The 13,081-nt window shown below is 37.6% G+C and overlaps 1 protein-coding gene across 1 annotated transcript in view; it reads right to left on the bottom strand.

The window, feature by feature from the left end:
• Positions 1 to 13,081, bottom strand: part of COPG2 (COPI coat complex subunit gamma 2) — a 524,466-nt gene that overhangs the window by 437,471 nt on the left and 73,914 nt on the right. Inside the window, exon 5 of the mRNA XM_064289731.1 lies at positions 11,166 to 11,245. Coding sequence (XP_064145801.1) covers positions 11,166 to 11,245 — 80 coding nt within the window. The remainder of the gene's footprint in view (positions 1 to 11,165; positions 11,246 to 13,081) is intronic.

Here is a 13,081-nt window from a genome sequence, read left to right as displayed (position 1 = left end):
TCAATCACCCCTGCTCCTCTAACACTGTAGGAGAGAACCTGCAACACACTCTTGGTGACTGACTACCTGGACACCTGAGCTGAATCCATACAAGTGAATGGACACCTAGGCTCATATACCTAGTAACAGTTCCACCCATCTGGTGACAGGATGAGAGCTTCAAAGGTATATATAAGGAAGCTAGCCCATTCAAGCAGCCTATTTGGGCATATCAAAACAAAACAAGGCAAGAACCTAGGACACAGTAAGCAAACATAAATTAGATAAATTAGATGGCTAAGGGACAAGAGTCAGTATCAAATCACATAAACAAGCAGACCATGATAGCTTCAACAAGCTCCCAAAACAAAGAATCAAGGAATCTTCCAGACAAAGAGATATTCCTGGAATTACCAGAGGTAGAATACAAAAGAAAAATACACAGAACTCCTAAAGAGATCAGGAAAGATATCAGGCAAAACATAGAACAAGCCAGGGAACACACAGATAAAGCAGTTGAGGAAATTAAGAAGGTCATTGAAGACCATAATGATGAATTTCATAGGCTAGAAGAATCCACAGAGAGACAGCAATCAGAATTTCAGAAGATTAACAATAAAATTTCAGAATTAGCTCAACAGAAAGTCAGAGGAGCAGAACTGAGGAAATGCAAGTCAGAATTAGTGAGATGAAGTTAAAACACTTTGCGCCAATATAGTCGAAGAAAAATCAGATTAAAAAAATTTTTTAAATGAAGAAATCCTAAGAATCATGTGGGACTCTATGAAGAAATAACCTACAAGTGATTGGAGTACCACAACAGGGAGGGAGAACAGAAAATACGGAGAGAATTGTTGAAGATTTGTTGGCAGAAAACTTTCTCGATGTCATGAAAGATAAGCAAATGTCTATCCAAGATGCTCATTGAACCCTATGCAATGTAGATCACAAAAAAAGTCACCGAGACATATTATAATCAAACTTGCCAAAATCAAAGATAAGAAGAGAATTTTAAGAGCCCCTAGGGATAAACCAAAAAATCACCTACAAAGCAGAGTCGATAGGAATAAGCTCAGACTACACAGCACAAACCATGCAGGCAAGAAGGCAATGGGATGACACACATAAAGCACTGAAAAGAAAAAAACCTGCTAACAAAGAATATATCCAGCAAAACTGGCTCTCAAATATGAAGGTGAACTTAGGACATTTCCAGATAAACAGAAGTTTAGGGAATTTTCAAAAACCAAACCAAAACTACAAGAAATACTAAACGGAGTTCCCTGTTTAGAAAATCAATGACATGAGATAACAACCCAAGACTAGAACAAAGAACAGAGCAACCAGATATCAACCCAGGTAGGGAAATCAAAAAAATAAACCAAGATTAAAAAAACGCTTAAAATAGGGAAGCAGCGATGTAACTATGTAAAAGATGACAACATTAAATCAATAAAGGGGGACTAAAAAATGTAGTCATAGATCGTTCACATGAAGAGGAAGTCAAGACAATATAAAGACATAAAAGTTTGGTTTAAACTTAGAAAAATAGGGGTAGACATTAAGATAACCACAAAGGAGACTAACAATTCTACACATCAAAATTAAACACAAGAAAAACACAAAGACCCAGCAACTACAAAATCAACAACAATGAAAAAAAGGAAAAGACAATATATGGAGAAAACCTACTCATCACAAAAAATTAAGTAGAAAAAAGAAACTGTCAACAACACACAAAAAAAGACATCAAAATGATAGAACTAAACTCATACTTATCCACAATTACACTGAACGTAAATGGAATAAATGCACCAATAAAGAGACAGAGACTGGCAGAATGGATTAAAAAAAACATGGTCCGTCAATATGCTGCCTACAAGAAACACACCTGAGATTTAAATACTCAAATTAAAACTCAAAAGAGGAAAAAAATATATACCAAGCAAACAACAATCAAAAAAGAGCAGGAGTGGAAATATTAACCTCTGCCAAAATAGACTATAAAGTAAAATCCATCACAAAACATAAGGAAGGACACTATATAATGATTAATGGGACAATATACCAAAAGGACATAACCATATTAAATATTTACACACCCAATCACAGGGCTTCAAGATACATGAAACAAACTCTAACTGCATTGAAAACAGATAGACGGCTCCATACTAACAGTAGGAGACTTCAACATACCACTTTCAATGAAGGACAGAACATCCAGAAAGAAGCTCAATAAAGACACGAAGATCTAAACGCCACAATCACCCAAACTGACCTCAAAGACATATACAGAACACTCCACCCAACGGCAGCCAAGTATACTTCCTTTTCCAATGCACATGGAACATTCTCTAAAATAGACCACATATCAGGTCATAAAGCAAGCCCTGGCAGAATCCAAAACATCAGAATATTACAAATCATCTTTTCTGACCATAAAGCCATAAAGTAGAAATCATTTAACAGAAAAAGGAAAAAAAAAATCACACACATGGAAACTGAACAACACCTTCCTCAAAAACTACTGGGTCACAGAATAAAGTAAGGACAGAATAAAGAAATTCATAGAGTCCAATGAGAATGAAAACACTTCCTATCAGGACCTTTGGGACAGAGGTCAAGTTATGACAATAAATGCACACATCCAAAAAGAAGAAAGGGTCAAAATCAAAGAATTATCCCTACAACTTGAACAAGTAGAGAGTAACAAAACGAACCCTCAGTCACCAGAAGAAAGCAAATAATAAAAATTAGAGCAGAATTAAATGAAATGGACAGCAGAAAAACAATTGAATTAACAAGACCAAAAACTGGTTCTTTGAAAAAATTAACAAAATCGATAAACCAGTGGCCAAACTGACAAAAGAAAAACAGGAGAGGAAGCATATATCCTGAATAAGAAATGAGACGGGAAATATCACAACAGACCCAACTGAAATTAAAAGAATCATGTCAGATTACTATGAAAAACTACACTCTAACAAATTTGAAAACCTAGAAGAAATGGACAAATTTATATAAACACGCTACCTAACTAAATTAACACTAACAGACGTAAAACAACTAAATGAACCCATAGCCAAAGATGAGACTGAAAAGGTAATTTAAAAATTCCCAACAAAAAAAAAGTCCTGGCCCTGACGATTTCACTGGAGAATTCTACCAAACTTTCAGAGAAGCATTAACACCAGTACTACTAAAGGTATTTCATAGTATAGAAAAGGATGGAATACTCCAAACTCATTCTATGAAGCCAGCATAATCCTAATACCAAAACCAGGTAAAGACACCACAAAAAAAAGAAAATTGCAGACCTATATCCCTTTTTATTTATATGTATTTTTATATCCCTTATGAACATAGATACAAAAATCTTCGACACAATTCTAGCCAATAAAATTCAACAACACATTAAAAAAAAAAAAATTCACCATGACCAAGTGAGATTCATACCAGGTATGCAAAGACGGTTCAACATTAGAGAAACAATCAATGTAATAAATAAAACAAAAGACAAGAACCACATGATCTTATCAACTGATGCAGAAAAAGCATTTGACAAAGTCCAACACCAATTTATGATAAAACCTCTTGGCAAAATAGGAATAAAAGGAAAATTCCTCAACATAATAAAGGGCATTTATACAAAGCCAACAGCCAGCATCATCCTAAATGGAGAGAGTTTGAAAGCATTGCCTTTGTGAAAGGGAACCAGACAAAGGTGTTCTTTATCACCACTCTTATGCAACATTGTGTTGGAGGTCCTAGCCAGAGCAATTAGGCTACATAAAGAAATAAAGGACATCCAAATTGGTAAGGAAGTAAAAGTATCTCTATTTGCAGATGACATGATCTTACACAAAGAAAACCCTAAAACATCCTCAAGGAAACTACTAAAACTAATAGGAGATTTTAGCAAAATATCAGGATACAAGATAAACATACAAAAATCAGTTGGATTCCTCTACACCAACAAAGACAACTTCAAAAAGGAAATCACCAAATCAATACCATTTACAACAACAACCAAAAAAAAAAGCCAAATCCATTGCCGTGGAGTTGATTCCGACTCATAGCGACCCTATAGGAGAGAGTAGAACTGCCCCACAGAGTTTCCAAGGAGCGCCTGGTAGATTCAAACAGCTCATCTTTTGGTTAGCAGCTGTAGCACTTAACTACACTGCCAGAGTTTCCCCATTTACAATAGCCCCCAAGAAGATAAAATACTTAAGAATAAACCTAAACAGAGACGTAAAAGACCTACATAAAGAAAACTACAAGACACTGCTGCAAGAAACCAAAAGATACCTACATAAACGGAAAAACATACCTTGCTCATGGATAGGAAGAATCGTCATTGGGAAAATGTCTATTCTACCCAAAGCAATCTATAGATACAATGGAATCCTGATGCAAATTGCAATGACATTTTTCAATGAGATGGAAAAACAAATCGCCAACTTCATATGGAAGAGAAAGAGGCTCCAGATAAGTAAAGCATTACTGAAAAAGAAGAACAAAGTGGGAGGCCTCACTCTACCTGATTTTATACCACCACAGTAGTCAAAACATCCTGGTACTGGTACTACAACGGATACATAGACCAATGAACACATCCACATATGAGCAGCTGATATTTGACAAAGGCCCAAAGTCTGTTAAATGGAGAAAAGACAGTTTCTTTAACAAATGGTGCAGACATAACTGGATATCCATCTGTAAAAAAATGAAACAAGACCCATACCTCACACCATGCACAAAAACTAACTCAAAATGGCTCAAGGACCTAAATATAAAATCTAAAACGATAGAGATCATGGAAGAAAAAATAAGGGCAATGTTAGGAGCCCTAACACATGGCATAAACAGTATACAAAACATTACTAACGATGTACAAACACCAGAAGAGAAACTAGATAACCAGGAGCTCCTAAAAATCAAACACTTATGGTCATCCAAAGACTTCGCCAAAAATGTAAAAAGATTACCTACAGACTGGAAAAAAGTTTTTCACTCCAAAAAATCCGATCAGCGTCAGGTCTCTAAAATCTACATGATACTGCAAAAACACAACAGCAAAAAGACAAATAACCCAATTAAAAAGTGGGCATAGTATATGAACAGGCACTTTACCAAAGAAGACATTCAGGTGGCTACGAAATACATGAGGAAATGCTCACAAGCATTAGCCATTAAAGAAATGCAAATTAAAACTACAATGAGACACCATCTCACCCCAGCAAGGCTAGAATCAATCCAAAAAACACAAAATAATAAATGTTGGAGAGGTTGTGGAGAGACTGGAACACTTATACACAGCTGGTGGGAATGTGAAATGGTATAAACACTTTGGAAATTGATTTGGCTCTTCCTTAAGAAGCTAGAGACAGGACTACCATACGATCAAGCAGTCCCACTCCTTGGAATATATCCTAGAGAAATAAGAGCCTTCACACGAACAGATATGCACACCCATGTTCACTGCAGCACTGTTTACAAAAGATGGAAGCAACCAAGGTGCCTATCAACAGATGAATGGATAAATTATGGCATATTCACATAATGGAATAATGTGCAATGATTAAGTACAATGATGAATCTGTGAAACACCTCATAACATGGAGAAATCTGGAAGGCATTATGCTGAGAGAAATTAGACAGTTGCAAAAGGACAAATATTGAGACCACTACAATAAGAACTCAACAAACAGTTTAAACACAGAAGAAAATGTTCTTTAATGGTTACAAGGGTGGGGAGGGAGGGAAAGGGGTATTCACTAATTAGACAGTAGACAAGAACTATTTTAAGTAAAGAGAAAGACAACACACAATATAGGAGAGGTCAGCACAACTGGACTAAACCAAAAGCAAAGAAGTTTCCTGAATACTGTTGAACACTTCAAAGGCTAGAGTAGCAGGGACAGGGGCTTGGGAACGATGGTTTCAGGGGACATTTAGGTCAACTGGCATAACAAAATGTACTAAGAAAACATTCTGCATCCCACTTTGGTGAGTGGCATCTGGAGTCTTAACCGCTAGCAAGCAGTCATCTAAGATGCATCAATTGGTCTCAATTCACGTGGAGCAAAGAAGAATGAAGAACACCAAAGACACAAGGTAAATATGAGCCCAAGAGACAGAAAGGGCCATATATCCAGAGACTACAACAGCCTGTGACCGGAAGAACTAGATGGGGCCCAGCTACCACCGATGACTGCCCTGACAGGAAACACAACAGAGAATTCCTAATAGAGCAGGAGAACAGTGGGATGCAGAACTCAAATTCTAGTAGAAAGACCAGACTTAATAGTCTGACTGAAACTAGAGGGACCCCAGAGGTCATGGTCCCTAGACCTTCTGTTAGCCCAAGACTGGAACCATCCGGAAGCCAACTCTTCAAATAGGGATTGAACTGGACTATAATACAGAAAATGATAATGGTAAGGAGTGAGTTTCTTGGCTCAAGTAGACACATGAGACTATGTGGGCAGCTCCTGTCTGGAGGCAAGATGAGAAGGCAGAGGGAGACAGGACCTGGCTGAATGGACACGGAGAACACAGGGTGGAGAGTAGGAGTGTGCTGTCTAACTACGAAGAGAGCAGCTAGGAGTACACAGCAAGCTGTATATAAGCTTTTGTATGAGAGACTGACTTGTTTTGTAAACTTTCACTTAAAGCACAATAAATTTTTTTTTTTTTTAAAAAAAAAGAATTAGGTGAATGAAAGGTCAACACACAATACAGGGGAAGTCAGTACAACTGGAATAAACCAAAAGCAAAGAAGTTCCCTGAATACAATGAAACACTTTTGAGGGACAGAGTAGCATGGGCGGGGGCCTAGGGACCATGGTTTCAGGGGACATCTAGGTCAACTGGCATAACAAAGTGTTATTAAGAAAACATTCTGCATCCCACTTTGATGAGTGGCATCTGGGCTCTTAAATGCTAGCAAGTGGCCATCTAAGATGCATCAATTGGTCTCAACCCACCTGGAGCAAAGGAGAATGAAGAACACCCAATACACAAGGAAAATACAAGCCCAAGAGACAGAAAGGGCCACATAAACCAGAGACTCCATCAGCCTGAGACTGGAGGAACTAAATGGTGCCCAGCTACCAGCAATGACTGCCCCAACAAGGACCACAACAGAGAATCCCTGATGGAGCAGGAGAAAAGTGGGATGCAGAACACAAATTCTATTGAAAAGACCAGACTTAATGGTGTGACTGAGACCGGAGGAACCCCAGAGGACATGGTCCCCGGATTCTCTGTTAGCTTCAGACTAAAACCATTCCTGAGGTCAACTCTTCAGACAGAGATTAGACTTGACTGTAAGTCATAAAATGATACTGGTAAGAGTATGCTTCTTAGCTCAATTAGACACATGAGACCATGTGGGCAGCTCCTGTCCAGAGGTGATATGAGAAGGCAGAGGGGGACAGGAGCTGGCTGAATGGACACAGGAAACACAGGGTAGAGAGGAGGAGTGTGCTGTCAGATTATAGGCATAGCAACTAGGGTCACATAACAATGTGTGTTTAAGTTTTTGTACAAGAAACTGACTTGAACTGTAAACTTTCACTTAAAAAAAAAAGCACAATATAAATAAATAAATACATAAATGAAAATTCTGTGTATATATATATATATATATATATATATATATATACACACACATATATACAACCACCAAAGCCAGTTGCTGTTGAGCAGATTCTGACTCATGTCAATCCCGTGTGTGTCAAAGCAGAGCTGAGCTCCACAGGGTTTTCAATGGCTGATCCTTTGGCAGTCCATCACCAGGCCTTTCTCTCAGGAGACCGCTGCACACTTTAGCCGTCAACCTTTCAGCACGTCAACTGTCTGCACCACCTAGGGCTGTATCAGTTTTCCTGTCTCCATCTTCCACTTTTAATGACCCTTGTCCTTACACTAAAGCAGCCCTGGTGGCAAAGTAGGTAAGTGCTTGGCTCCTAACTTAAAGGTTGGCAGTTCAAACCCACCAGCCATTCCACAGGAGAAAAATGCGGCAGTCTGCATCTGTAGAGATTACAGCCTTTGAACCCTTATGGGGCCATTTGGTTTTTGGTTTGGTCCTTATATCGGTCCCACACGTATAATCCAGGAAAATCTCCCTATCTGCCAATTAGCAGCTTTAATTTCCCTCTGCCTTGTATTTTTTTTTTTTTTTGTAATGTAACATATTCACAGAACCTGGGGAATTGTACATGGACATCTTGGTGGTGGGAAGGCAATATTCTGCCTACCACATCTATTACTCGCTGAAAATGAACTAGAAGCAAACCGTAACACAAACCTGGTTTAACAAGACTCAGAGGAGAGCATGAACAGCCATATAAAGGAAAAAAAAAAAAAGCCCTCAATCAAGAGTTGATGAATCTACTGTTGATTTTCTCCAATATTTAATGACTCTAGCAATCTAACTGAAGATTTTCTGCTTCTTTCTTGTGGCAGACACTGTTAACTAATTCATTACCCATTTTCATCCCTTTCACTGTTGCTTACCTCTAACACGGAATTATAAACACTGAACACTCACTTTCCTGGCCTCCTGTGCAGCTCCAGATAGTCATGTAACACAGTTTTCCCAAATGAAATTTTAAAATTGCCTGTGGAAAGCTACTACATTCCTGATAAAAGAGGCCCCCCAGTGATACCACCCCTGTTGCTGTTGAACTACTGAACCAACACCACCACCTCTCTGCCTCCGAACTTCTGGTTATACAGGAAAAATCAACTCCCATTTTGCATCAGTCACTGTTTACATCTAGTTTTCTGTTATTTTCAGCTGAAAGCTTTCCTAATTGAAACTACATTCAACACAACTGCTTGTTAAACATAAGCCCCCTCCTCCAAAAATGTATTTTATTGTACAAAAACCAGGTACACCTAAACAAGTCATAACTGATAATCAAGAAGACAACTATTTCTTAAAATAACATGTATCAGATAGTTTAGAACTATAAATTATACTTACTCATTCTAGGACAATTGGAAATTATCAAAAAGCGTAAATAAATATTAGCCACACTCTGAAACATCTAGCTATAACCTATCAGTAATGTATCCGTATATTTCCACCATTCAGATTTAGAAAGCATTCATATTTTAAAAAGTGAGATTATATGGAATACAGTCTAGAATCCAACTCTGAGTCAGCACTTTAATGGCTTTTCCATGTCATTAAAGATACTTCAAAAACATTTCAAAAGCTTAAAATACTTCATGATTAATTTAATAATTTTAAATGATTACAACACAGTGAATTTAATAATTTTAAACAATGGGACACGCTTGTTATTTTATCCTTTTTGCTAGTGAAAACAGTATTGCAACAAAGACCACTAAACATAAGTCCTCTGTGTCATCTCTGATTCCTTTCTTTTATTTTCTTTTTTATAAAGCAGTTTATTGGTTTTTCAGATTTTTTAAAAGTTTCATTTATTTTGTTGTTACTGTTGAAGATATATATACACAGCAAAACATACATCAATTCAACAGTTTCTACATATACCATTTAGTGATACTGATTATACTCTTCAAGCTGTGCAACCATTCTCACCCTCCTTTTTGAGTTGTTCCTCCCCCGTTAATATAAATTCACTGCCCTGTAAGGTTCCTATCTAATCTTTCGAGTTGCTGTTGTCAATTTTATCCCATATAGATAGTTCTTAAAAGAACATAATGCTCAAGGCAGACATTTTTAACTAGTGAAGCTAAACTGTGGTTTGGTTTTAAGAAGACTGCAGGGGATATTTTTCTTTTAAGGTTTAAAGATTATCTCAGTGGTTCACCCTTCAGCCAAAGATTGAACAGGCCCATAGAATAAAACAAGACTAAAGGGATGCACCAGCCCTGAGGCAGGGACTGGAAGGCAGGAGGGAACAAGAAAGCTGGTAATAGGGAACCCAGGTTTGAGAAGGGAGAGTGTTGACATGTCATGGGGTTGTTAACCAACGTCATACAACAATGTGTGGCCTAACTGTTTGATGAGAAACTAGTTTGTTCTTTAAACTTTCATCTAAAGTACAATAAAAAATAAAAATTAGGAAAAAAAAATAAAGATTATCTCAGTGCAATAGTTTTGGGGGTTCATCCAGTCTCAACGGCTCCAGAAAATCTGGATTCCTTGAGAATTTGAAGTTCTGCTCTGCATTTTCACCCTTTAGATCAGGATTTATCTACATAATCTTTGACCAAAACGTTCAGTAATGGTAGCCAGGCACCATCCAGTTCTTCTGGTCTCATGGCAAAGGACGCAGCTGTTCATGGAGGCAATTAGCTACACATTCCATATTCTCCTCCAATTCCTGACTCTTCTTCTTCCTCTGTTGTTCTAAGCAAATAGACACCAACTGTTGTAACTTGCATGGCCACCTGCAAGCTTTTAAGACCCCAGGCACCATGCTCTGAACTAGGAGGTAGAGCAGAAGCACTGAGCATGGTAGTAGGCCAATTAACTGGCATGTCCTATTATTTTCTGAGGCTAGTTCCACAGAAGTGTTATTACTGGGTCAAAGGGATAGACCCATTTAAAACATTCAACAAATCTGCTGAACTGCTTTCCAGAAAAACTGAATCAACTTACAATCCTACCTTTTGTGAATAAGAATATTAGTCTCCACACACTCTTAAAAGTACTGAATTTTGTCTTTTTTTTTCTTTGACAATTTGATAGGTCAAAATATTGTAACTCATTCTTACATTTTAAATTTACTTCTCTTTGATTACTAGTGAGAATAACTATTTGAAAATATTTAGGATTCTTTATGTCGAATTTTTTATGAATTACCACTTTATTAAAGTATAAGAGTTCTTTATATGTTACGGATGCCACTCTTTTGATGTTATTTGTTGCAGATACTTTGCTTAAGTGTATCGTTTTCTTTTTAGTTTTGTTTATGTATTTTTATAATTTTTTTATTTTAATGTAATCAAATCTATAATCCTTATCCCTGTGACATTTTTCCTTGCTTTATACAACAGGGATGGTTTCATATGATGACAGCCATATTTTAGAAAAGAATACTTTAAGAAATTATATATTTTTTAATTCTTACTATCTTCCTTACAGTCAAAAAGGGAAATCATAGGAAAAAAAAAAAAACAGCAAATATTCCACTATGTAAATCTCCCATCCTCAGCTTTGACCATTCACATACCTGCTCGTGACAATGATCACATCCTCAGAGATGTTCGCCATTTCCTTGATGGTAAGGTAGCACATTCTTCTCAATGTTTGCTGAAAAATTATTAATAAAAGCAACAGATTATTCATAATTAAATGGCTTTTTAAACTGTTTGAAGTAAGGACCCCAAGTGTGTATATATCTATTTAGAAAGTAATTCTTCAAAAAAAATTTCATCCACACAAAAAATCTGTTTAAAAATATCCACATGAGAAAATATTAAGAATACTACTACTTCCTAAACACGAACAATTGATGCACTGACACACGGGAAACAACTAGGTGAAAACTTAAAAATTCAAATAACCATATAGGGTCTTTCTACAGAGATTCTGATAGCATTCGCAATATACTGAGTCTAAAAATACACATTTTTCAGAGCATTAAAGGCTTGTCCTGGAAACCATATTTTAAAAATTCCTTGAAAATATGCATGGAGAGATGTGCAGATTGCACGTTCCTCAGTTCAGTGAATACAGATACTCCTCCTGAATCCTAAATAATTTATGGTTAGAAAAACAATTTCATTTTCAATGACCATTTCCACTACCCATTTCTAAATGGATACCTGTAGTAAGTGCTAAATAAATAATAATAAAGCTTCGCCTACCCATCTCTGAGTCACCTGGCTGACTTATTCATACACTACGGGCAGCAGTGAAACACCAGCTTCCACTGGCTTGTCTAGCCTCATTCCCTACCCAGTGACTTCAAATTTCTGGTAAATAAGGAAACCCAAATATATCAGAACCAGCTCCAGAGCCCAAACTGTGGAGACACTCTGGTGGAAACTACCAAGTCTATTAAGGAAAAAAGAAGAAGGGAATGAGGATCCTATGTGATTAAACACAGATAAAATCACCCCCAAAAAGAGAGAGCCCCACCCTGAGTGGGAAAACACTGAGAAAAGATGTGAGATCTAGTAGATCAAAGCACTGACTTCTGGGAAACAAAAAGGAAAAGACTTGAAAATATGTAGGAGGCAAGTAATCTCAGGAAGACAGTGCTTATGAGGAAAAGGGGTGACTTGGAAGGGGAGACTTCCCAACTCATCTTGTTAAAGCCAGGATTTTCCAAATACATAACCCAGCAAAAAACATGATAAGAAAAAAAAAACCAAAACTACAGATCAATATGTTTCATAATTTTAACAAACAGAAACCAAATGTCCCTGAGTGGAGCAATGATTAAGTGCTTGACTACTAGTTGAAAGGTTGGCAGTTCGAACTCACCCCAGGGTGCCTTGGAAGACAGGCCTGGCTGTTTCCGTAAGGTCACAGCCTTGAAAACCCTGTGGAGGAGTTCTACTCTGCACACATGGGGTTGCCATGAGTTGGAGTTGACTCGACGGCAACTAATAACAATATAAAATACAAGTTCTTCCCAAGAATGTAAGACTATTTAACGTTTGAAAACAAATAATGCATTTCCCCATATTACTACATGTCTTAGTCATCTAGTGCTGCCAGAACAGAAATACCACAAGTGAATGGCTTTAACAAAGAGAAACTTATTTCCTCAAGGTAAAGTAGGCTAAAAGTCCAAATTCAAGGCGTCAGGTCCAAGGGAAGGCCTCCTCTCTCTGTCGGCTCTGGAAGAAGGTCTGCGTCCTCAATCTTCCCATGGTCGAGGAGCTTCGCAGGTGCAGGGACCCCGGGTCTAAAGGATGCTCTCTGCCCCTGCTGCTTCTTTCTTGGTGGTATGAGGTCCTCAACTCTCTGCTTGCTTCCCTTTCTTTAAATCTCTTGAGAGATAAAAGGTGATGCAGGCCACACCCCAGGGAAGCTCCCTTTGCCTTGGATCAGGCAGGTGACCTGTGTAAGGGTGGTGTTGCAATCCCAACCTAATCCTTTTAACCACAGGCAAAGATTATGATTTACATCACACAG

The sequence above is a fragment of the Loxodonta africana genome, chromosome 8 (assembly GCF_030014295.1).
Source record: "Loxodonta africana isolate mLoxAfr1 chromosome 8, mLoxAfr1.hap2, whole genome shotgun sequence".
NCBI classification, from domain to species: domain Eukaryota; kingdom Metazoa; phylum Chordata; class Mammalia; order Proboscidea; family Elephantidae; genus Loxodonta; species Loxodonta africana.
This window is presented reverse-complemented; position numbering and strand designations above follow the sequence as displayed.